Here is a 26,295-nt window from a genome sequence, read left to right as displayed (position 1 = left end):
CCTAATTATTTGTCTATGGAGTCCAGCACTGCCAAAGTTCACGGCTCTTCTCCAGTGCTGCCATCTTGAATTGAGATCTGGTGCATGTGCAGACAAGCCACGGGGGGACCTGACCGAGCCCTGTGGCGCTTCTGTGCACGTACATGTGCAGACACGCCTTGCGGCCCTGCCAATGAACATCCACAAACCCCACAGTGTCTCTGCACATTCACAAGATCTCTGAAGCTTCCTCCTGGGATGCGTGACGTAGACATACAAGAAGGCAGTTCGCAAGATCTTGCGTATGTGAAGAAATGCCATGAGGGCTCATAGAGTCTGAATACATCATCCTCCCCCAGGGATTTACTTTTCTTTAACAAAAAAATGTTTGCAGTTGCATAAAAAGGATATTGGAGGGGTCAGGAGACACTGTCGCAAGGCTTTCCTTAACCACTTGACCACTGGGCACGTAAACCCACTTAATAACCAGACCAATTTTCAGCTTTCGGTGCTCTCACAATTTGAATGACAATAACTCAGTCATACAACATTGTACCCAAATGAAATTTTCGTCCTTTTTTTCACACAAATAGAGCTTTCTTTTGGTGGTATTTAATCACTGTTGGGTTTTTTATTTTTTGCGCTATAAGAGAAAAAAGACTGAAAATTCTGTAAAAAAAAAATGAATTTTTCTTTGTTTCTGTTATAAAATTTAGCAAATTTAGTATTTTTTCTTCATTCTTTTGCATAAATGTGAAAGATGAAGTTACGCCGAGTAAATAGATACCCAACATGTCACCCTTCAAAATTGCACACGCTCGTGGAATGGCGCCAAACTTCGCTACATAAAAATCCCCATAGGCGACGTTGCAGAGTATTGTGGGGTATTGCAGAGTATTTTGGGGTTTTGCAGAGTATGGAGGGTATTGCAGAGTATGGAGGGTATTGCAGAGTATTTATGTTATTGCAGAGTATTGCACAGGGAGGGATAGATGGCTGGATCTGTGACTGCATTTGTCACAGATCCAGCCCACAGCAGCTGCTGCTGCTTCCGCTCTCCCCCTCTCCTCTCACACTGTACCGTTCGGTACAGAGAGGGGAGGGAGGAACCGGCGTCATCACATGACGCCTGTTTGTTTACAAGTGATCGCTCCGTCATTGGACGGAGCGATCACGTGGTAAACCACCGATATCAGCGACGATTTACCGCGCTCCGTGATCCGGAGGACCCGGCGATCACGGACATTCCCGTGTGCGTGCCCCAGAGGGCGCGGGATTCTGGGAGGACGTCCATGGAAGTCCTCCCAGAGTTAAGCAACCGCCTTGTAGACGTATTTCGTCTATAGGGCGGTTGTTAACTGGTTAATAAGGGGCACGCCATTTTAAAGGGACCATACCATCAGAAGTGTTGTAAATGTTTACTGAATTCCCCCAATGTATTCAGTCAGTGTGTGTTTCCTACAGATGGATCCAGTAACAGAAATCCCCCAGAGAGACGTCCCCGTCCTCTGTATTCCCGGGACTCCACACAGGAAGATCAGGAGATCCCTCAGGAGGATCAGGTAGGGAGGTCTTTGGAAACCCAGCCAGGATGGGTTGCCCGAGTGTTGTATATAGGAAGAAGATCGCATTCTTGTTTTCACCCGTCCATGGACAGAATATCATAGGTTGGTCTTCATCAAACTGCTTTGTGTCTCTTCTAGTTCAAAGACCTGGTGGTCATCAAACTTGAACCAACAGATGACGAGGAGGAGGACATGTCAACTGAGGATGAGGAAGAAGTTCCTCCAGAGATCAGCACAGGTAAGGAATAAATACTAAATCCAGAGAAGAGTCCTTGTTTCAAGGAGACTTTTCATTAGCTTTTTGGTTCTGAACGTTCGTCCTGCCGTGATTCGATGGCCCAGTCTCCTAAAATGACTCAAGCCTCGTACACAAGATCCAATTTTATGGCCATATTTGTCTGATGGACGTGTTGTGTCGGATAATCCAACCGTGTGTATGCTCCATCAGACAATTGTTGGCTGACTTAACGACAACAAATGTTGGCTTTTCATGCTCACCAATTGTCTGACAATAAATCTGTTACGTCAGTTTATCCAATCGTGTGTACACAAATCCGTCCCACTAAAATCCAAAGTACAAACACGCATGCTCAGAACCAATGTTAAAGGGTTTGTAAAGGAATTTTTTTTTTATCTTAATAGCTTCCTTTACCTTAATGCAGTGCTGTTTTCATGTCCTCATTGATCGTTTTTGCTCTCAAGTTCTTCTCTGATCTCCACACTTCCTGGTTGTCTGTTTCCTGATAACCACAGTACTGGGAGCTTTCTCTCTGTGGACACAAATCAAGGAGGTGTGATTACTGTGTGTCTAAAACCCCACAGCACCAATCAGTTTCGTTTTCCAAACCATCACTGCCCTGTATTGGCTCTGTACATCACAGAAGCAGGAAACAACAAGCAAAAACGAAACTATAAACTGCAGGTACATTATATGATTGATTTTTATCTATTTTTAAATTAAATCAGTTAACTATTATGTCTCTATACCCTGTAAATAGTCATTTCAGCAAAAAAAAATATTTCCCTTACAACTCCTTTAACCACTTAAGACCCGCGCTGTAGACGAAAGACGTCCACAGTGCGGCTCTCAATCGCCGGGTGGACGTCCCTGGACGTCCTGCTATTTACAGCCGCCGAGGGCGTGCAGCGGGGAAAAACTGTGCCCGGCGTGTCCTGTGATGCCGATGCGCGTGCCTGGCAGCCGCGATGTCCGCCAGCTACCCGCGATCGGCAGTGACAGAGCAAGGACGTGGAGCTCTGTGTGTAAACACAGAGCTCCACGTCCTGTCAGGGAGAGAGGAGACCGATGCTGTGTCCCTTGTATATAGGGACACAGATCGGTCACCTCCCCCAATCAGTCCCCTCCCCCCACAGTAAGAATCACTCCTAGGGAATACATTTAACCCCTTCCTCGCCCCCTTCCCTGCCAGTTACATTTATACAGTAATTTTTATAGCACTGTTCGCTGTATAAATGTGAATGGTCCCAAAATAGTGTCAACAGTGTCCGATATGTCCGCCGCAATATCGCAGGCCTGACAAAAATCCCAGATCGCCGCTATTACTAGTAAAAAAAATAATACATTCATAAATATATCCCCTATTTGTAGACGCTATAACTTTTGCGCAAACCAATCAATATACGCTTATTGCGATATTTTTTTACCAAAAATATGTAGAAGAATACGTATCGGCCTAAATTGAGAAAAAAAAATAGTTAAAAAAAAAATTGGGATATTGGAAGGAGCCTCCTCTCAAACCAGCAATATGCACAGTTCTCTCTTTTCTCATTGGTTGAGGCACAGCAGCGGGAGTTATTAGCTCCAACTGCTGTCAATCAGAGCCAGTGACGTAATGAGGAGAGAGTGGGGGGCAGGGCTAAGCTACGGCTCTACCTGTCTTATGGACATGTCGAGTGGGGCTCGTGAGGGAGCACACACCAGTTCCCCCTGGTCAAGGGGGAGGAGCCAGGAGGACCGGGAGGGAATCCGGGAAGGGGAGGATCAGGTTGCTCTGTGCAAAACCATTGCACAGAGCAGGTAGGTATAACATGTTTATTAAAAAAAAATAACCTTTAATAACAAAATGATGTCATGAATATTTATATTTTCTTCAGCCAATCCAGTGAGAGGTTTAGGTCACTGGTGCGTGCTGGGAGAGGATATAAATAGTTGGGAAAGGCCATGTGCTCGCTCTCTTCCCCTGGGCCCAGGGAGGTGCTGCTGGATGGAGCTTTGCTCTTAGGCCCAATAGACTGTTTAGAGGCCTATTGTGTGCTGAAGTGGTCCTGAAGCTGTCCTGCCTTGTCTGGAGGAAGCCAAGGAGGAGACCCAGGGGAGGTCCCTTGCTGAATAGGGCCAGGAAGAAGGCTGCTTTCTCAGAAGGGCCTGATGACTCACTTGGAGAATACACTGAAATTGGGGAATGTAATGGTCACCACCGTTTACGATCTTCCATTCCATCAACCACGACAGCTTATCCGACACTCCACAATCCAGCAGACAGGACCCATTGGATTTTCCCCAGAAATAACGAGACACACGCTCTGTTACTGGTTCCAAAATCAATGAATACCTTTAATGGTACCTTAGCTTTCTTATATGCAGTACAAACATGTTACAGTTAATCAAAGAAACTCTCCACCCCACATCCAGACAGACATTCTGGCTCCGCATTTAGAGGAGGTAATTACTACAGTTAACAAGTCACATTCTACATCTAATCATCAATAGACTTTTCACACAAACAGTGTCATTAGCATCACACAATGGAATGTTTTTCAGGAGCCAGCCTCAATTAACACCTAAAAGTTAGACATCTGACCTTTACAGACTTAATTAGTACAATGGAAACAGAATGTAATCACAGCAAGATACTTAAAACATCCCATAATAGCCAGCCAGGCTGACTCTCAGCTTTAATCCACATCACCACAGTAGCAGACTTAATTAGCATCTCAACAGTCTATGTTAAGCATTGAAGGGGACATTCTCTTATTGAGCAGGTCAAGGTATTGTCAAGGGAGTCCTGTGAGAGGTAATAAATACATAACACATTACTTAGCATTCCGAACTTTATTAGTTTGCTGTGTATTAAATCTTCTCTTTTGACTTTCAAACGTGAGTGCAGTTTCACAGATCAGAATCGAGGAAGTGGTGTCAATACATTTTGGTGACTATGTGTTTCCTACAGATGGATCCAGTATGGATCTGTATTCCCGAGACTCGACACAGGAGGATCAGGAGATCCCTCAGGAGGATCAGGTCTGTCCACCATCAGATTTTATAGAAGCTTATGCTGTTCCTTTCACCCCCATCTATCAAAGATTGGAAATCTGACCTCTGGAATTTCTTTCAGTCAAGTACTCGCTGATACGGAGTACCGATACTTCGCTGTGCGATTTGTGTCAATACAAAATATATGGGTGGAAATCACACTGCAAAGAATTTCATGATATTTCCCCCACCACGTGTGTGGAGATAGAGGAACGCGACATCTAGCGGGCAGCACATTAAGTACATATCTGGCCAAATGCAAAATCTGTATAGGTTTCCCAGTCCAGCGCATGATAGCAAATCACGATCGCTGGAGGTTCTCACAGGGCTGGAGGAGAAGTTCCCGCACCCCAGCTTGGGGGCGTACCACCTCTATATCTCCTCCAGCCCTTAGAGCACCTCCAGTGGCTGTGACTTTCTGTCATTGGCAGGACCGGGACACCTTTGCAGATTTTGCATTTGAACTGTACTTAAAGAGTCACTAAAAAGAAAAAAAAATTCAGCTAAATAGCTTCCTTTACCTTACTGCAGTCCTGGTTTCATGTCCTCATTGTTCGTTTTTGCTTTGATGTTGCTGTAATTCCTCTCTGTTCTGGACACTTCCTGGTTGTCTGTTTCCTGATAACCACAGTACTGGGAGCCTTCTCTCTGTGGTCACTAATCAAGGAGGTGTGATTACTGTGTGTCTAAAACCCCTCAGCACCAATCAGTTTCGTTTTACAAACCATCACTGCCCTCTATTGGCTCTCTGGCTCTGTACATCAGAGAGACAGAAAACAACAGCAAAAACTAAACTAGAACTGTAGGTACATTATATGATTGATTTTTATCTATTTTTAATAATTTTTAAACGGTATCAGGCAACTATTATGGCCCGGATTCACAAAGACTTACGACGGCGTATCAGTAGATACGCTGTCGTAAGTCCGAATCCGCGCCGTCGTATCTTTAAGCGTATGCTCAAATTGAGATACGCTTCTCTGTTGCTAAGATACGACCGGCGTAAGTCTCCTATGCCGTCGTATCTTAGCTGCATATTTACGCTGGCCGCTAGGGGCGTGTGCGTCGATTTACGCCGAGAATATGTAAGTGAGCAAGATACGCCTATTCACGAACGTACGCCCGTCGCAGTAAGAAACGCTGTTTACGCAAGTCATTTTCAGGCGTAAAGATAAACCACCAAAAAGATGGCGCAGCCAATGTTAAGTATGGACGTCGGAACAGCCGTCGAATTTCACGTCGTTTACGTCGTTTGCGTAAGCCAATTCAGAATGGGGCTGGGCGTAGGTTACGTTCACGTCGAAAGCATTGACTATTTGCAACGTGATTTTGAGCATGCGCACTGGGATACGTTCACGGACACCCACCATTTTATTCTCTGGGGCCTCTGCTTAAAAAAATGTATATACTGTTTGGGGATTTTAAGTAATTTTCTAGCAAAAAAATGCTGCTTTTTCCATGTATGTGAGAAGTGTCAGAATAGACCTGATCTTAAAATGATTAATCTTTAGCTTTTGTGTTTCTTGTAGGTCGAAAATCTGATTATTAAAGTTGAAGTGAAGGATGAAGCAGAGGAGCCGTATGTGAGAGGCGAAGAGCCGGGTAAGGAGGAGGAGATCCCTCCAGAGATCAGAAAGGGTAATAAACAGTAAATCCAGAGAAGAGCCCCAGATTCTCCTTGTTCAGTCACAACAAAAATCTCTTCTTCCTGCCCCCCCCCCCCCCTCTGTCAGTAGACAGTAATGGGGAGACAGTATGGCCCAGATTCTCAAAGGGCTTACGACCGTGCAGCGCCATGTACGCCGTCGTAAGTCCTAATCTGGGCCGTTGTATCTATGCGACTGATTCTTAGAATCAGTTACGCATAGATATCCATTAGATCCGACAGGCGTAAGTCTCTTACGCCGTCGAATCTTAACTGCAATTTTGCCCACTAGGTGGCGCTTTCGTCGATTTCCCAGTCGAGTATGCAAATTAGCTAAATACGCGTGGCCGACGCAGTAAAGTTACGACGTTTACGTTAGGCTTTTCCCGGCGTAAAGTTGCCCCTGGGTCTATGAGGCGCAGTCAATGTTAAGTATGGCCTTTCCCGCGTCAAAAAATTATAAATTTACGTTGTTTGCGTAAGTCGTCCGTGAATGGTACTGGACGTAATTTACGTCCACGTCAAAACCAATGACGTCTTTGCGACGTCATTTAGAGAATGCATGCTGGTATTTTTTAGGGACGGCGCATGCGCAGTTCGTTCGGCGCGGGGACGCGCTTCATTTAAATGAAACACGCCCCCTACCCGCCGAATTTGAATTCCGCCGGGTGATTTACGTTACGCCGCCGCAACTTTACACGCAAGTGCTTTGTGAATAAAGCACTTGCCTGAAAAACTTGCGGCGGCGGCGTAAGGTAAATCAGATACGTTAAGCCCGCCCATTTTTACGCCGATCAACGAGAATCTGCCCCTATGTGCCCAGTGGGGGAGAATAGAGCTTCAAGCTTTGCTGATGAATAAAAAAAAACCCTGATTGCTGCATACCATGCAAAGCCATCTGTTGTATGAATGATAGGCACACCAGCCAGCTCGGTCTGAGCCACACTCCCTACATGTTTCGTCCCACTGGGGTGCGGCAAAATGCGAGGGGGCCATGGTTCCGACAAAGCTGGCTGAGGCTGCTAATATTTACACAACGGACAGCTTTGCATTGTGTACGGCGATCAGGTTTTTTCATAGTTGGCATTGAGTTAAGACGAATGCTTTACCAAGCCTTCACCCACAGCGGAACCAACCCAGTTAGAACTACAGAGACCTGAGTGGGGACCTAAACCTTTATCTAAAAGGACCTCCATGTTTTGAAAACATTTTTTTAAAGTCAGCTGCTGACTTTTAATATAAGGACATTCCACCATTCCCAATGCCGTCTTCTGGGATATATCACATCCTCGCGCAGTAGGAAACTTCACTTCCTGTTTCCCTTACTAGAGATGCTGGCGCCTGCACCCAAAGAAGAATCGGCTTGGGTGAGGACAACGCTGGATACCTGTCCAGCATTGTTCTCACCCAAGCCGATTCTTCTTTGGGTGCAGGCGCCAGCATCTCTAGTAAGGGAAACAGGAAGTGAAGTTTCCTACTGCGCGAGGATGTGATATATCCCAGAAGACGGCATGGGAATGGTGGGGTGGTTGGGGGAGAACTTCTGGCTCAGTTCCACGTGACAATTTGAGTCAGAAGTGGGAGTGGGTACCTGTCAAAACCAGGTACACACTCCCCCCAAAAAAAGTGCCAAATGTGGCACTTGGGGGCAAACAGAGCTTCCCCTTTGCTTTTAGGTCAACTTGGCTAATGAATGATGCGTACAGATTAACTGTTTCGGTTCCTCTCCATGCCTTATTTTCTCCAGATGGCCAATACAGAAGGATCATCACGGAGAACAGATCCACTACATCTCCAGAAGGCAAAACGGAAGATGATGATGTAACAGCAGATTCCTTCAGAGAGAACCCCGCTCCCCCAAACAAACAGCCGGTATGTTTCTCCGCCATAGTTCCCGCTTGTGTTCTTGTGTGCATTATTGGCTGCCCAATACTAGAGGGGCACGCTGATTTACATTATGTAGATCAGGGGTTTTTAAGCATATAGGACCAGATTCACAAAAGGGATACGCCGTCGTATCTCTGTTTCTATCTATGCGACTGATTCATAGAATCAGTTACGCATAGATAGCCCTTAGATCCGACAGGTGTAATTGTTTTACACTGTCAGGTCTTAGGATGCAATACCGCGGCCGCCGCTGGGGGGGAGTTTGCGTCGTAAACCAGCGTCAGGTATGCAAATTAGGAGTTACGGCGATCCACGACGGATTTTCGCGTTCGCTACGTCGCCGCTAGTCTAGTTTCCCGTCGCAAAGTTAGTCGTCGTTTTGGGTGCCCTAACTTTAGTCAGCAATCATATTGCGGTCTAAAGTATGGCCGTCGTTCCCGCGTCGAAATTTAAAATTTAACGTCGTCTGCGTAACACGTCCGGGAATACGGAAGTACGCTACGCGCGGCGCGGTTCGAAAAAAATACGTCACGGCGTGCAAAGCACGACGGGAATTGCGAAACTGAGCATGCGCAGTAGGTCCGGCGCAGGAGCGCGCCTAATTTAAATGGCACACGCCCATTTGAATTGGCCTGCCTTGCGCCGGAGGCTGCCAGCGTAGTTTTCATCGCAAGTGCTTTGTGAATCAGGCACTTGCGATGAAAACTTGCGGCGGTGTAATGTATCTACGATACGTTCCCCCGCCGCTCACCTACGTGAATCTGGCCCATAGAGACCAGGGCCTGAAAAATTCTTCCAAAACCTTCCATGCCCCAACAGTAAAAGAAAAAGTTTATACCCAATCAATAAAATATGCAAATATAAAACATGTTCTGAAATTCTGTAAGGCTTTGGATGTGGCTGGGTGTCACTGGGGGGGGGGGGTGAAGGTACTGGAGGGAGTTAGGGGACTCTTCAGCAGACTTAGTGGCCATGTGGAGGAGGGGGTCTCTGGACCGATTGCTTCGCCTTATGGTTTTGCTTCAAAATGGCGGCTTGTGTTGAGTAAAAGGCTGCACAGCAAAGCTACATATAGATGCAGTGTAAAGCTTTTTTATGTGTACCATGCCAAACTACACGTGCTGCTCGAGGCTCCGACGGGGTCTCTTCTATAGTAAACTGCTGGGAGTGCAGGTGAGGACGGAGCTCATCTGTCAGAAACTCGAGTACTCACCGAGACCAAAATGCTAAGGGCGGCTCACCTTTACGACCCAGCGCGCCCGCCCCCTAGAGTTGAGACAGGAGGCAGAAGCACGAGGAGGTACCGGTGCCAGCGGTATAGCAGAGCTTGATGGTGGCTGTAGTAGGCAGCGGCAGATCCTGCAGGGCGGCAGCCGGAAACAGGAGACAGATGGAGACAGGTCCGGAATACAGGTGCAGTTCAGGTTCAGGGAACAGACAGAGATAAGTCCGGGGTTCAAGCCAGGGTTCAGGGACCGGAGACAGCAGCAGATCCGGGTCACAAGCCAAAGGTTCAGGGGCAGGAGATAGTAGCAAGATCCAGGTCACAGGCCAAAGGTCGGGGTCGGGAGAGAGCAACAAAGTCCAAAACAAGCCAAGGTCAAGTTCCGGGAGAGAGCTGAGTCGGAAGGAATTCCGGGTAAAGGTACAAGGAAACAGGCAACAGGAACACACTAGCTGACGATAAACCAGCAACCTGTCTACAGACAGGGGCTGGTTTAAATAAGGCGGTCATGCCTCTGATTGGTCCCGAGAGGGTGCGCGCACGCTCGTGCACACGCCGGGGCGCCGCACCGTGCACTCGCACACGCCTAAAGTGCCCAGGTAAGCGCTGGAGCGCAGATCTACCGTGCATGCGCACCACACTGAGGCCCCGCAGGGCTGGGGCCCTGACATCATCCCAGCTCTGTGGATCCTAAAAGCCGCACATTATTACAAGACCCTGTATGTGAAAACAACCTCAGCCTGGGCTCCTTCCAGGCCACCTCTCCAATGCGCTTCACCCCACCCACAGGGCTTAATCATGTTGATCCCCATGACTAAGCCAGGTGGGTGGGGTAAAACATGTTGGACGGGATGGAGCTCGGGCTGAGACTATTTTCACTTTTCACATACAGGGTCTTGTAGAGATGTGTGGCTTATGGGACTCTTCTCTATTTGTATTGACATTCACAGCCTAGTCAAAGCAAGGCAGTAGATTTAAGTATTGCTTATGAGCCCAACTGAGGTAAACTGAAAAATAGGATGAGCACTTCCAAGCATCAGAAGATTTTCCAGCCTTGTTGAAAGACGATGGCCTTCCTGTGTATCAATAATTTTTTTCTGTCCTTTCTCAGGGGAAATGGAAAAACAGGAAGCCCATCTTGTGCTCCGAGTGCGGGAAGAGTTTCAAGCGCAATTCTCAGCTAGTCCATCACCAGCGCTGGCATGCAGGAGAGAAGCCTTATTCCTGTTCCGAATGCGGTAAAGGTTACAGACAGAAGGACCATCTCATCCGGCACCAGAGATCCCACTCAGGAGTGAAGCCCTATTCATGCTCAGAGTGTGGCAAACGATTCACTCTTAAACTCTCTCTGGACAGACACCAAGTGGTTCACTCGGGGAAGAAGCCGTATTCTTGCCTGGAGTGTGGAAGAAATTTCACCCAGAAGGCTTCTCTCAGCAGACACCAAGCTCTACATTCAGGGGAGAAGCCCTATTCTTGTTCAGACTGTGGAAAGTGCTTCCGGCAGAAGTCAACACTTATTCAGCACCAGCAGATCTCCTTAAAGGAGAAGACCTTCTCCTGCCCTGACTGCGGGAAATCCTTTGAGAAGAAGTCCATTTTGATTGGTCATCAGAGAACACACACAGGTGAGAAGCCATTTTCCTGTCCCGATTGTGGAAAAAGCTTCGCTCTTCGGTCGACTCTTCTTGTCCACCAGACCATCCATACAGGCAACAGGCCGCTGACATGTTCCCTCTGTGGTAAGGGCTTCCTGCACAAGTCGCGTCTTATCCTCCATCTGAGGGTCCACGCAGGGGAGAAGCCTTTCTCCTGCTCAGAATGCGGCAAATGTTTTCTGTTGAGGTCACGCCTAGTGGACCATCAAAGGCGCCATACAGGAGAGAAGCCATATTCATGCTCCGCCTGTGGGGATAGTTTCACAGAGAAGCAACTACTCGTCATACACCAGCGGAAGCATGCCGACAAGAGCCAGAACTCCTGCAACATCTGTGGAAGATGCTTCACGCACAAGTCCTACCTGGTCAAACACTGGAAGACCCACACCAGGGAGAAGCCATATCCCTGCCCTGAATGCGGAAAGAGCTTTGCAGAAAAGTCACAGTTGGATCGCCACCAGAACATCCACACAGGCGAGAAGCCTTTCTCCTGCCCAGTGTGTGGGGAGAGCTTTCGGTGGAAGACCACCTTCATTGACCACCAAGCCTCACACACGGGAGAAAAGCCTTTCTCCTGTGCCGAGTGTGGAAAATGCTTCATGCAAAAGACACAGCTTGTCAGACATCGAAGGGTCCACACCGGGGAAAAACCTTTTTCTTGCTCGGAGTGCAGCAAGTCTTTCCGATGGAAGGCCGACATGGTCTCCCACCAGGCGACGCACAGAGGAGAAAAACCTTATCCTTGTTTAAAGTGTGGCAAGTGTTTCACCCAAAAGTCGTCTCTAAACAGGCACCTAAGCAAGAAGCTGTGTGCCAAGTCATTCTAAACTATGTTCATGACTAGGGTTGTCCCGATACCACTTTTTTGAGACCGAGTACAAGTACCGATACTTTTTTTCAAGTACTTGCCGATACCGAATACCGATACTTTTTTTTTAATGTCATGTGAGAGTGGCTGTATTTTTATTTTTTTTTTTTTACACAATTTTTATTTTTTACAATGTTTTTTTTGTGATTTTTTTTTTTTTTTTTTTGGGGGGGGGGGGGGTAGTGTCAGTGTGTTTTTTTGTTATTATTATTATTATTTACATTTAAATTTTTTAATTATTTATTGCAAAAAAATGTTTTTCATTCAGCCCTGTTGGGGGGGCTTTGGTGAGATATCAAGGGTCTTAACAGACCTCTGATATCTCCCCTTTGAGACAGAGAAAGGGACTAAGGACAGTCCCTTTCTCAGCTGCACTGAAAATGAATGGAGAGAAGACAGAGGCTCCTATCCATTCATAAACTGAAACATTGTAAACACAGGTTACGATGTTTCAGTTATATGAATGAACAGAGTCAGTGATCACTGACTCTGTTCATTCGGAAAAGGTAGGAGCCGGGTTCAGCGGCTCCTACCGCCGCTCTACATCCTGACAGAGGGGGTGGAGGAGGAGGACATGGAGAGTGACACCACGGAGGGGGGATACGGAGCATGGAGGGGGAGAGCGGAGCATGAAGGAGGACAGCTGTGGCATGGAGGGGGACAGCAGCGGCACGGAGGGGGACAGCAGCGGCACGGAGGGTGACAGCAGCGGGACAGTGGGGGACAACAGCGGCACGGAGGGTGACAACAGCGGGACAGTGGGGGACAACAGCGGCACGGAATGGGACAGCAGAGGCACGGAGGGGGAGAGCAGCGGCACGGAGGGTGACAACAGCGGGACAGTGGGGGACAACAGCGGCACGGAATGGGACAGCAGAGGCACGGAGGGGGAGAGCAGCGGCACGGAGGGTGACAGCAGCGGGACAGTGGGGGACAACAGCGGCATGGAATGGGACAGCAGTGGCACGGAGGGTGACAACAGCGGGACAGTGGGGGACAACAGCGGCACGGAATGGGACAGCAGAGGCACGGAGGGGGAGAGCAGCGGCACGGAGGGTGACAGCAGCGGGACAGTGGGGGACAACAGCGGCATGGAATGGGACAGCAGCGGCACGGAGGGTGACAACAGCGGGACAGTGGGGGACAACAGCGGCACGGAATGGGACAGCAGAGGCACGGAGGGGGAGAGCAGCGGGACAGTGGGGGACAACAGCGGCACGGAATGGGACAGCAGAGGCACGGAGGGGGAGAGCAGCGGGACAGTGGGGGACAACAGCGGCACGGAATGGGACAGCAGAGGCACGGAGGGGGAGAGCAGCGGGACAGTGGGGGACAACAGCGGCACGGAATGGGACAGCAGAGGCACGGAGGGGGAGAGCAGCGGCACGGAGGGGGAGAGCAGAACCGAGGAGGATAGCGGGGGGACATGGAGCATGGAGGAGGAAAGCAGCGGTACAGAAGGGGGGGACACAGAGCATGGTGGGGGAGAGCAGAACCCAGGAGGATAGCAGTGGCATGGAGGGGGGACACGGAGCGTGGAGGGGGAGAGCAGAACGGATGGGGGAACTGGAGGAGGATACAGGGAAAGTCTGGTATCGGGTGAAGTATCGGAGCATTTTCCCCGAGTACAAGTACTCGGGGAAATGCTTAGTATCGGTCCCGATACTGATACTAGAATCAGTATCGGGACAACCCCTATTCATGACATTATCTGAGTGTGTACTAGACCCAAAGTACATGAGTAATTCAACTGTATGTAGACTGCAAGGATTACAAGATGCACTTACTTCTGTTCTGGTCATATCTGAGATTTCTCATCTGGTGCATTTACTAAAATGTTTTTTTAAGGAACAGTCCCTTTAAACATGACCAAACAAGGATGAAGCTCCCAGTTCGGTAAACTGAAGCACACTGTCGGGAATGCCATACAGGCAACATGCTGCTGAAATGTTGATTTTAAACTTGGGGGGTAATCCACAAAAGGGATACGCCGGCGTATCTACTGATACGCAGTCGTATCCCTGTTTCTATCTATGGAACTGATCCACAGAATCAGTTTACCATAGATAGGCAGAAGATCCGACATGTGTAATTGAATTACACTGTCGGATCTTAAGGATGCAATTCTAGGCCGGCCGCTAGGTGGCGAGGCCATTGCGGCCGGCCTAGAATATGCAAATGAACACTTCCGGCGATCCACGAACGTTCCGACGGGCCCGTCGCTCTAAATCTACGTCGTTTACGTCGAGTTACGCTGCGTAAAACTAGGGCTGAGCCCTAGTTCTCTTAAGCCATGTTAAGTATGGCCGTCGTTCCCACGTCGAAATTTAAATTCTACGTCGTTTGCGTAAGACGTTCGTGAATGGCGCTGGACGCCATTTACGTTAACGTCTAAGCAAATGACTTCGGAGCGACGTCAGTTAGCGCAATGCACGTCGGGTAAGTTGTGACAAATGATACCTATAATGACTCCTAGATGTGTAGTATGTCAATATGAGTGAACAAAGCAGTGCATGTGAAAAAAAACGTAATCACATTAAACAATTTAAATAAATAAATAAAGTGCTGCCACCTTAATGTGAAAGAAATCGGTGCAACAGAAATGAAAAATGCACAAAAAGAGATATATAAAGAAATATATAAAGTCTATGAGTCCATGAAACTTGGTGAGTCCAAATAAAACTGTGATTAGTATGTGATCTTATCACAAAAGAAATCTTCTAATATTCTTCCACCACACCACAAGTGTTGAAGGTGAATCCTCCACCCTTATAGACTGCGCACTCACCGCAACAAATTGCCTCACACTCTCGTGTTTTGGCAAAATGAGTGAAAAATAGGGATCCCTAGGATCAAACAGGTAGGTATCCGTTTCCAGGCAGTGCGTTCCAGGAAGGTTTTCACATGGATAAAGGAAAAAAAGTGCACAATAGTGTGATATAGTAAAAGCAACTTTAATAACACATCTCTTGCAAATCCTCCAAAATAACCACTCACAAACAAACTTGAAAATCAGGCAGTGAATAAATCCAAACGTAAATCAAGGTGATGAACAAAAAACTTTTCCAGATATGACAGTGGCCACGGCGGACCATAGAGCAGCCCAAGCACGTACTCACGACCCTTATGGTGTAATGGAGTAGAAATGCTGAATTTGAGGTGCCTGTCCTGGCTAAACATGTTTCTTTGTATAGACTTAATCATGGAAGACTTCCATGATTAAGTCTATACGACGAAACATGTCGGAAATTGGCAACTAAGTCACTTTTTACAAGTCTACCCTGAATTGGTTTGGCTATGGAACTAGTTCCACTTGCCTGATCCTCCTGTGTGGAGTCCCGGGAATACAGAGGACGGGGACGTCTCTCTGGGGAATTTCTCTTACTGGATCCATCTGTAGGAAACACACACTTGGGTAGATTCAGGTAGGGGCGCGCAAAACTAGGTCGGCGTAGCCTAGCGTGTTTACACTACGCCGCCTTAAGTAAGAGAGGAAAGTACATGATTCTCAAGCCACTTACCTCCTTACTTAGGGCGGCGTAGTGTAAACGCGGCGGGCGTAAGGGCGCCTAATTCAAATGGGTTGGAGGGGGGCGTGTTGTATGGTAATGAGGCTTGACCTCACGTTTTTTTCATGTTTTTTGTTACTGCGCATGCGCCGGGCGCCTACATTTCCCAGTGCGAATTGCGGCTAAGTACGCCGTACGGGCCTATTGATTTTGACGTGGACGTAAACTACGTAAATCCCGATTCGCGGATGACTTACGCAAACGACGTAAAAAATTTGAATCTCGCGGCGGGAACGGCAGCCATACTTTAACATTGTTATTCCACTTCATAGGTGGAATAACTTTAGGCCGCCTAAGGCCTTACGGAAACGACGTAATTCGACTGCGGCGGCCGGGCGTACGTTTGTGAATCGGCGTACAAGCTCATTTACATAATCTACGCTGGCCGCAATGAAAGCGACACCTATCGGCCATCCGAAAAATTGCAATCTAAGATAGGACGGCGCAAGCCGGCCTATCTTAGATATGTTTAAGCGTATCTCTGTTTGAGCATACGCTTAAACATACGGCGGCGTAGATTCTGAGTTAGGTCGGCTTATCTACTGATAAGCCGACCTAACTCTTTCTGAATCTACCTAACTGACTGATTACACTGGGCCAGATTCAGAAAGAGTTATGCCGGCGTATCAGTGATACGCCGGCATAACTCACACTTTGCGCCGGCTTATCTGTTTTTCTGTATGCAGAAAACAAAATAAGTCGGTTTGCAGCAAAGATCTGACAGGCGTAATTGTATTACACCGTCGGATCTTAACTGCAATTTTAAAATGGCCGCTGGGGGCGTTCTCGCTGATTTACGCCGAGAATATGTAAATCAGCGAGATACGCCAATTCACGAACGTACGCGGGCCCGACGCAGTCACTTTACGTCGTTTACGTAAGGCTTTTCCCAGGGTAAAGATACACATGCCCCCTAGGTGGCGTATCCTATGTTAAGTATGGCCGTCGTTCCCGCGTTGAAATTTTAAAATTTAACGTCGTTTGTGTAACTCGACCGTGAATAGGGCTGGACGTCAATTACGTCCAGGTCGAAAACCAATGACGTCCTTGCGACGTCATTTAGCGCAATGCACGTCGAGAAATTTTAGGGACGGCGCATGCGCATTAGGTTCGGCGCGGGAACGCGCCTAATTTAAATGCTCTACGCCCCCTACCCGGCTGATTTGAATTACGCGGGCTTGCGCCAGGGGATTTACGTTACGCCGCCGCAACTTTACAGGCAAGTGCTTTGTGAATCAAGCACTTGCCCGTAAAACTTGCGGCGGCGTAACGTAAATGCGATACGTTACGCTGCCGCAGATCTACGTGAATCTGGCCCACTGTTTCTATTAGAAAAAAGTGGTATAAATTGCGCTAATCTACATAAAGTGTTAAACATAAATTAAATCAGAAGTGCATGTGACAATGCAAAACGATATAAACAAATAAAGCTGCGGTTAACCTGTGTCATATAAACAAAGTAACAATGTAAGGAAAAGAAAATAAACCGCGATCAGTGAGTATTGAAACGTAAAAACTAAGTATGTAAACCATACAAATATTCTAATAAAATAGTGAAAAAAACAGTCCACAGTGAATAGAGGAAAAACTTGATAAATGTCCTTAAACACAACAAGCCCCTGTAGTCACTGAGAGGTCTTTACAGTGCATTGAAAAAGTATTCATACCCCTTGAAATTTTCCACATTTTGTCACGTTACCAAAAACATAAATGTATTTTATTGGTATTTTATGTGATAGACCAACACAAAGTGACACATAATTGTGAAGTGGAAGGAAAATGATAAATGTTTTTCCAAGTTTTTTACAAATAAATACGTGAAAAGTGTGGGGGTTGCATTTGTATTCTGCCCCCCGGAGTCAATACTTTGTAGAACCTCCTTTCACTGCAATTAAAGAAAACTTGGACAGCCGCACTCCAAAAAACAATCCTTTTATTAAAACTGGTCACAAAAAATACATGCCACAGCAAAAAATAGAACAGAAGCTGACGCATTTCACACTGTAGCCCAGTGCTTAATCATGATTAAGCACTGGGCTACAGTGTGAAACACGTCAGTTTCTGTTCTATTTTTTGCTGTGGCATGTATTTTTTGTGACGAGTTTTAATAAAAGGAACGTTTTTTGGAGTGCGGCTGTCCAAGTTTTCTTCTATATTTTTGCATCGCCCTTTCCCCTCAATGCAATTACAGCTGCAAGTCTTTTTGGGGATGTCTCTACCAGCTTTGCACATCTAGAGAGTGACATTTTTGCCCATTCTTCTTTTTGAAAAGCAGCACAAGCTCTGTCAGATTGGATGGAGAGTATCTGTGAACAGCAATTTTCAAGTCTTGCCACAGATTCTCAACTGGATTTAGGTCTGGACTGTGACTGGGCCATTCTAACACATGAATATGCTTTGATCTCAACCATTCCATTGTAGCTCTGGCTGTATGTTTAGGGTCGTTGTCCTGCTGAAGGTGAACTGAAGGTTTTCTTCTAAAATTGCCCTATATTTGGCTCCATCCACCTTCCCATCAACTCTGACCAGCTTCCCTGTCCCTGATGCTGCCACCACCATGTTTCACGGTGGGGATGGTGTGTTTAGGGTGTGTGCAGTGTTAGTTTTATGCCACACATAGCGTTTTGCTTTTAGGCCAGAAAGTAAAATTGTAGTCTCATCTGCCCAGAGTACCTTCTTCCACATGTTTGCTGTGTCCCCCACATGGCTTCTCGCAAACTGAAAACGGGACTTCTTATGTCTTTCTTTCAGCAATGGCTTTCTTCTTGCCACTCTTCCATAAAGGGCAGATTTGTGGAGAGCACGACTAATAGTTGTCCTGTCCTCCCACCTGAGCTGTGGATCTCTGCAGCACCTCCAGAGTTACCATGGACCTCTTGGCTGCTTCTCTGATGAATGCTCTCCTTGCCCAGCCTGTCAGTTTAGGTGGACGGCCATGTCTTGGTAGGTTTGCAGTAGTGCCATACTCTTTCCATTTTCAGATGATGGATTGAACAGTGTTCTGTGAGATGTTCAAAGCTTTAAAGTGGAGGTTCCATCAAAAAAAAATTTTGCTTTAAACTGTAGGTTACGACTAAAAAAGAAAAAAAATATATATATTTTTTTTAGTTATCTGGAAATGCCTGTTGCTATGCAGTCCCACGAAATCTGCCTTTAAAACCACCTAGGATTCTGACATCATCTCCCTCTAATGCTCCTGGGAAATGTGTGTCATCATTTCCCAGGATGCAGTGCGCTGTCCAATTATCACTCCCCATCCAAGACTTCCAGGAAGTAAGTGCCTGTAGGCTTCACAATGCCCACAAGCAAAATGACAACAGTGTAGATATAGTTTTATAAACTATCTTCAACACGCATCTATAGCAGACATCCCTCCTCCCTTCATCCAATAAATATGTATTTGTGGCATATCTCCCCTAGCAATCAGCCCACCTCATTATGGCTAGTTTTTAACCACTTAAGGACCGCCTCCTGCACATATACAGTGAGGAAAATAAGTATTTGAACACCCTGCTATTTTGCAAGTTCTCCCACTTGGAAATCATGGAGGGGTCTGAAATTGTTATCGTAGGTGCATGTCCACTGTGAGAGACATAATCAAAAAAAAAAATCCAGAAATCACAATGTATGATTTTTTTAACTATTTATTTGTATGATACAGCTGCAAATAAGTATTTGAACACCTGAGAAAATCAATGTTAATATTTGGTACAGTAGCCTTTGTTTGCAATTACAGAGGTCAAACGTTTCTTGTAGTTTTTCACCAGGTTTGCACACACTGGAGGAGGGATTTTGGCCCACTCCTCCACACAGATCTTCTCTACATCAGTCAGGTTTCTGGGCTGTCGCTGAGAAACACGGAGTTTGAGCTCCCTCCAAAGATTCTCTATTGGGTTTAGGTCTGGAGACTGGCTAGGCCACGCCAGAACCTTGATATGCTTCTTACAGAGCCACTCCTTGGTTATCCTGGCTGTGTGCTTCGGGTCATTGTCATGTTGGAAGACCCAGCCTCGACCCATCTTCAAAGCTCTAACTGAGGGAAGGAGGTTGTTGCCCAAAATCTCGCAATACATGGCCCCGGTCATCCTCTCCTTAATACAGTGCAGTCGCCCTATCCCGTGTGCAGAAAAACACCCCCAAAGCATGATGCTACCACCCCCATGCTTCACAGTAGGGATGGTGTTCTTGGGATGGTACTCATCATTCTTCTTCCTCCAAACACGGTTAGTGGAATTATGACCAAAAAGTTCTATTTTGGTCTCATCTGACCACATGACTTTCTCCCATGACTCCTCTGGATCATCCAAATGGTCATTGGCAAACTTAAGACGGGCCTTGACATGTGCTGGTTTAAGCAGGGGAACCTTCCGTGCCATGCATGATTTCAAACCATGACGTCCTAGTGTATTACCAACAGTAACCTTGGAAACGGTGGTCCCAGCTCTTTTCAGGTCATTGACCAGCTCCTCCCGTGTAGTCCTGGGCTGATTTCTCACCTTTCTTAGGATCATTGAGACCCCAGGAGGTGAGATTTTGCATGGAGCCCCAGTCCGAGGGAGATTGACAGTCATGTTTAGCTTCTTCCATTTTCTAATGATTGCTCCAACAGTGGACCTTTTTTCACCAAGCTGCTTGGCAATTTCCCCGTAGCCCTTTCCAGCCTTGTGGAGGTGTACAATTTTGTCTCTAGTGTCTTTGGACAGCTCTTTGGTCTTGGCCATGTTAGTAGTTGGATTCTTACTGATTGTATGGGGTGGACAGGTGTCTTTATGCAGCTAATGACCTCAAACAGGTGCATCTAATTTAGGATAATAAATGGAGTGGAGGTGGACATTTTAAAGGCAGACTAACAGGTCTTTGAGGGTCAGAATTCTAGCTGATAGACAGGTGTTCAAATACTTATTTGCAGCTGTATCATACAAATAAATAGTTAAAAAAATCATAAATTGTGATTTCTGGATTTTTTTTTTTTGATTATGTCTCTCACAGTGGACATGCGCCTACGATGACAATTTCAGACCCCTCCATGATTTCCAAGTGGGAGAACTTGCAAAATAGCAGGGTGTTCAAATACTTATTTTCCTCACTGTACGTCGGCAGAATGGCACGGCTGGGCACATGTACGTACAGGTACGTCCTCTTTAAGTGCCCGGCCGGTCCCCGGAGCTGAAGAACGGGGAGAGGTGTGTGTAAACACAGCTTCCCCGCTCTTCACTGTGGCACTGTCATTGATCGTCTGTTCCCTGATATAGGGAAACACGATCAATGACGTCACACGTCCAGCCCCGCCCCCCTACAGTTAGAAACACATATGAGGTCACACTTAACCCCTTCAGCGCCCCCTAGTGGTTAACTCCCAAACTGCAATTGTCATTTTCACAGTAAACAATGCATTTTTATAGCATTTCTTGCTGTGAAAATGACAATGGTCCCAAAAACGTGTCAAAATTGTCCGATGTGTCCGCCATAATGTCACGAAAAAAAAATCGCTGATCGTTGTCATTAGTAGTAAAAAAAAAAAAAATTATTAATAAAAATGCAATAAAACTATCCCCTATTTTGTAAACACTATACATTTTGCGCAAACCAAGAGATAAACGCTTATTGCAATTTTTTTTACGAAAAATATGTAGAAGAATACGTATCGGCCTAAACTGAGGGAGAAAACGTTTTTTTATATATTTTTGGGGGATATTTATTATAGCAAAAAGGAAAAAATATAGCATTTTTTTCAAAATTGTCGCTCTATTTTTGTTTATAGCGCAAAAAATAAAAACCGCAGAGGTGATCAAATACCACCAAAAGAAAGCTCTATTTGTGGGAAAAAAAGGACGCCAATTTTGTTTGGGAACCACGTCGCACGACTGCGCAATTGTCAGTTAAATCGATGCAGTGCCGAATCGCAAAAACTGGCCGGGTCCTTTACCTGCATTTTGGTCCGGGTCTTAAGTGGTTAATAACAATTTTATTTTTACATTCCCTTGCTCTACTACCGTAGGTAATAGCCTAGGCGTGCGCACAGGGTGTGCCAGGTATGCCCAGGCACACCCTAATCACCCTGTGCAGCACAGATTCCCCCTACTGCCTAGGTCCCCCCCTCCTTTCCCTTGCAGCACTGCCGGATACCCTGCTCTCCTCTCCCTCTGGCTGTTGCTGCAGGGATGTTTTAGGATGAGTGGGGGAAGGGGCCGGTAAATATGTAACTTACCGACCCCTTCCCTTTCATCGTGAGTGATCAGTAGTATGTGTTTGAGCTTTGGGGTGCACACCCTAATGCAATAGACTGAATGGTTGAGCACCAGCATTACCATGGAACTGAGGGCATTTATGGTAGAACCTCCTCTGGCAACCTGTCCACCAAATCACAGCGAATGTGATTTACCCCCTTCATTACCATTTTTTTCTATTCAGTACTCTACTATTTTAACTGGCAACTGCGCGGTCATGCAACGCTGTAACCAAATGAAGTGAATATAATTTTTCACACAAATAGAGCTTTCTTTTGGTGGTATTTGATCACCACTGGGTTATTTATTTATTTAATAAATGAAAAAAAAAATACCTTTTCTATTTTCTGTTATAAACCATATCCAATATAAACAAATTTCTTCAAAAATGTATTTTGCTACATGTCTTTGGTAAAAAAAAAAAAAATATTAAACCATTATTAATGTATTAATTGGTTTGTGCGAAAATGATAGCGTCTACAAACTATGGTATATATACTGGAATTTATGTAGCTAAAGACGATATACTGTAACAACGGTGATCAGCGACTTATAGTGTGACTGTTATAGGGTGGCGGGAAATCTGGTGCTAACAGACGCTGACAGGAAGGGTCACTAATGCAGGGTTTGACAAATTTGCTTGGAATCTAGGAGCCAGCTAAAAAAGTTAGGAGCCAGAAAACGCACCCCGTCCCGACGAGCTTGCGCGCAGAAGCGAACACATACGTGAGCAGCGCCCGCATATGTAAACGGTGTTCAAACCACACATGTGAGGTATCGCCGCGATTGGTAGAGCGAGAGCAATAATTCTAGCCCTAGACCTCCTCTGTAACTCAAAACATGCAACCTGTAGATTTTTTTAAACGTCGCCTATGGAGATTTTAAAGGGTAAAAGTTTGTTGGCATTCCACAAGCGGACGCAATTTTGAAGCGCGACATGTTGGGTATCAATTTTCTCGGCGTAACATTATCTTTCATAATATTAAAAAAAATTGGGATAACTTTACTGTTGTCTTATTTTTTTAATTAAAAATGTTTTCAATTTTTCCCAAAAAAGTGAGCTTGTAAGACAGCTGCGCAAATACGGCATGACAGAAAGTATTGCAACGATCACCATTTTATTCTCTAGGGTGTTAGGATAAAAAATATATATAATGTTTGGGGGTTCCAATTAGAGGGAAGAAGATGGCAGTGAAAATAGTGAAAAATTACATTAGAATTGCTGTTTGACCACTTGCCGACCGCGCACCGCCGTTCTACGTCGGCAAGTTGGCTCTGCTGGGCGAGTGCACGTAGTATAACGTCCTCTCTCTCAGCCGCCACTAGGGGCGGTGCGCGCGCCCCCCGCTCGCCCCCGACTCCCGTGCGTGTGCCCGGCGAGCGCGATCGCCGCCGGGCACACGCGATCGCTCGTTACAGAGCGGGGAACGGGAGCTGTGTGTGTAAACACACAGCTCTCGGTCCTGTCAGCAGGGGAAATGCTGATTTTCTGTTCATACAATGTATGAACAGAAGATCAGTGTTTCCCCTAGTGAGGCCACCCCCCCTACAGTTAGAACACACCCAGGGAACATACTTAACCCCTTCCCCGCCCCCTAGTGTTAACCCCTTCACTGCCAGTGGCATTTTTATAGTAATCCAATGCATTTTTATAGCACTGATCGCTATAAAAATGCCAATGGTCCCAAAAATGTGTCCGAAGTGTCCGCCATAATGTCGCAATACCGAAAAAAAATCGCTGATCGCCGCCATTACTAGTAAAAAAAATATATTAATAAAAATGACATAAAAATACCCCCTATTTTGTAAACGCTATAACTTTTGCGCAAACCAATCAATAAACGCTTATTGCGATTTTTTTTTTACGAAAAATAGGTAGAAGAATATGTATCGGCCTAAACTGAGGAAAAAAAATGTTTTTTTATATATTTTTGGGGGATATTTATTATAGCAAAAAGTAAAAAATATTCATTTTTTTCAAAATTGTCGCTCTATTTTTGTTTATAGCGCAAAAAATAAAAAACGCAGAGGTGATCAAATACCACCAAAAGAAATCTCTATTTGTGGGGAAAAAAGGACGCCAATTTTGTTTGGGAGCCACGCCGCACGACCGCGCAATTGTCTGTTAAAGCGACGCAGTCCCGAATATCAAAAAGTACTCTGGTCTTTGGGCAGCAATATGGTCCGGGGGTTAAGTGGTTAAAGTGGAGTTTCCATCCCAAATTTTTTTTTCCATTATTGTGCTCATTAGACCTAAAAAGGTAAATATATATATATATATATATATATATATATATATAAATATATATATTTTTTTACCCATCTGGAAATGCCTGTTGCTATGCGGTCCCACTAAATCTGCCTTTGAAAGCACCTAGGATTCTGACATCATCTCCCTCTAATGCTCCTGGGAAATGTGTGTCATCATTTCCCAGGATGCAGTGCGCTGTCCAATTATCACTCCCCATCCAAGACTTCCAGGAAGTAAGTGCTTGTGGGCTTCACAATGCCCACAAGCAAAATGACAACGGTGTAGACATAGTTTTATAAACTATATTTTTTGAATATCTATGCGGATCGGCGGCGGATTGTAAAATAGTAAGTGACCGGATTTATATTATAAAAACGCATGATGAAAGGACATACATTTAAAAAATGCTAATTGTGGTTGAAACTCCGCTTTAAGTTGTAATGCTTAACTTGTAATGCCAACGGCTACCACCAGATGGCGCCAGCTCCCAGAAGAAAGAGCTGGGGACTTCACAAGGCCGCGGCCTCAATTACCGGCCGTCACGGGCCTGCCGCGATCGCGAGGCGGGGGAGGTGGGGGCCTAGTCTGCCGCGATCCTGGGGAAAAGGTGCTCTGCAGACTACGCCGAAGCCGTGGCCTCGCCTAAAACATCCTGCCCGCAGCGATCCTGGGAAAAGGCTGCGAGCGGCCTTTTTCCAGGATCGCGGCGGGCAGGATGTTTTAGGCAAGGCCGTGGCTTCGGCGTAGTCCTCGGAACGCCGGTCCTATGGAACAAAAATTGTTTTTATTTTTTTTTGCCCACCTTCCAAGCCAAGACCCCACTCGCCAGGATGCTATTTCTAGTCGCCATGGCGACCGGGATTTGTCAAGCCCTGCACTAATGCCCTGTACACACGATCGGAATTTCCGTTGGGATAAAATTCGATGGAATTTTCCCTCGGAATTCCGTTCAAGCTGTCTTGCATACACACTGTCAGACCAAATTCCGACCGTCCAAAACGCGGTGATGTAAAACACTACGACGAGCCGAGAAAAACTAAGTTCAATGCTTCCGAGCATGCGTCGACTTGATTCTGAGCATGCGTGGTTTTTTTTCCCGTCGGAGTTCCACACAGACGATCGGAATTTCTGATAGAAGTTTTTTCCATTGAAAAAAAATAAAACATGTTCTATTTCTAAACTCAGACAGAAAAAAAAGTCAGATGGGGCCCACACACGGTCGGAATATCCAATGAAAAAATTCCTTCTGACTTTTTTCAAATGCAAATTCCGAACGTGTGTACAAGGCATTACTGAAACTGACGTCGCTAGTGACACTAATACAGTGATAATACTGTACTAATGACACTGGCTATGAAGGGGTTAACATCTAGGGGCAATTAAGAGGTTAACTGTGTGCCTAACAATGTGTAATGTGCGCTGCCTTTACTGACTAATCTGGCTGTTTTTTCTCCCTGCTTTTCAGGAAGAAGAAGCCAGACCGTTCTTCCCTGTGTGTTTGCAAACTCTCCGTGTGATTGGACACAGCCGATCAGCCGACATCATTTGCGGAAATCTGCTGCCAAACTCCTGCCGTGTCCACTCACAGAAAAGTTCGGCAGTGGCAAGCGCATGCATGCCCCCAAACCTGGAAGAAGGCCATCAGGTACATGTACGTGATTGTGACTATACCTGTCGCCCGCTCACAGTGGGGTAGATTCAGAAAGCAATTGCGTCTGCGTAACCATAATTACGCAGCGCAATTGCTTAGTTGCGCCGGCGTATCGAGTGCTCCTGATTCAGAGAGCTTGATACGCCGACTGCAGCCTAAGATATGACTGGCATAAGGCTCTTATGCCGTCGTATCGTAGGCTGCATTCTTACGATGGCCGCTAGGTGGCGTTCCCGTAGTGGTCAGCGTAGAGTATGCAAATTGCATACTAACGCCGATTCACAACCCTAAGCGAGCCCTGCGTACGCATTTTACGTCGTTTGCCGTTCGTCGGGTTCTGCGTAAGGCTGCTCCTGCTATTAGCAGGGGCAGCCAATGCTAAGTATACCCGTCGTTCCCGCGTCGCGAATTTAAAATTTTACGTCGTTTGCGTAAGTGAATCGTGAATGGCGCTGGACGCCATTTACGTTCACTTTGAAGCAAATGACGTCCTTGC

The 26,295-nt window shown here is 46.2% G+C and overlaps 2 protein-coding genes across 2 annotated transcripts in view; both read left to right on the top strand.

Moving 5' to 3' along the window:
• LOC120909924 (zinc finger protein 300-like) overlaps positions 1–26,295 on the top strand; it is a 196,851-nt gene that overhangs the window by 48,831 nt on the left and 121,725 nt on the right. The gene's annotated exons all lie outside the window — the stretch shown is intronic.
• LOC120909887 (gastrula zinc finger protein XlCGF26.1-like) lies at positions 4,604–12,147 on the top strand. Its single transcript, XM_040321673.1, has 4 exons — positions 4,604–4,806; positions 6,348–6,420; positions 8,211–8,335; positions 10,687–12,147. Exons 1-4 carry the CDS (start codon positions 4,747–4,749, stop codon positions 12,058–12,060), a joined length of 1,632 nt encoding a protein of 543 aa, XP_040177607.1. The 5' UTR covers positions 4,604–4,746; the 3' UTR covers positions 12,061–12,147.

The sequence above is a fragment of the Rana temporaria genome, chromosome 8 (assembly GCF_905171775.1).
Source record: "Rana temporaria chromosome 8, aRanTem1.1, whole genome shotgun sequence".
Taxonomy (NCBI): Eukaryota; Metazoa; Chordata; class Amphibia; order Anura; family Ranidae; genus Rana; species Rana temporaria.
Note: the sequence above shows the minus strand (reverse complement) of the source record. Positions and strands in the feature narration are given on the sequence as shown.

Bases quoted from the DNA above. Each gene is read 5' to 3' on its own strand.
- LOC120909887 (XM_040321673.1), top strand. From the start codon at position 4,747: ATGGATCTGTATTCCCGAGACTCGACACAGGAGGATCAGGAGATCCCT. The intron at 4,807-6,347 runs GTCTGTCCACCA...TGTTTCTTGTAG, and splicing joins AGATCCCTCAGGAGGATCAG to GTCGAAAATCTGATTATTAA. The intron at 6,421-8,210 runs GTAAGGAGGAGG...TATTTTCTCCAG, and splicing joins TGTGAGAGGCGAAGAGCCGG to ATGGCCAATACAGAAGGATC.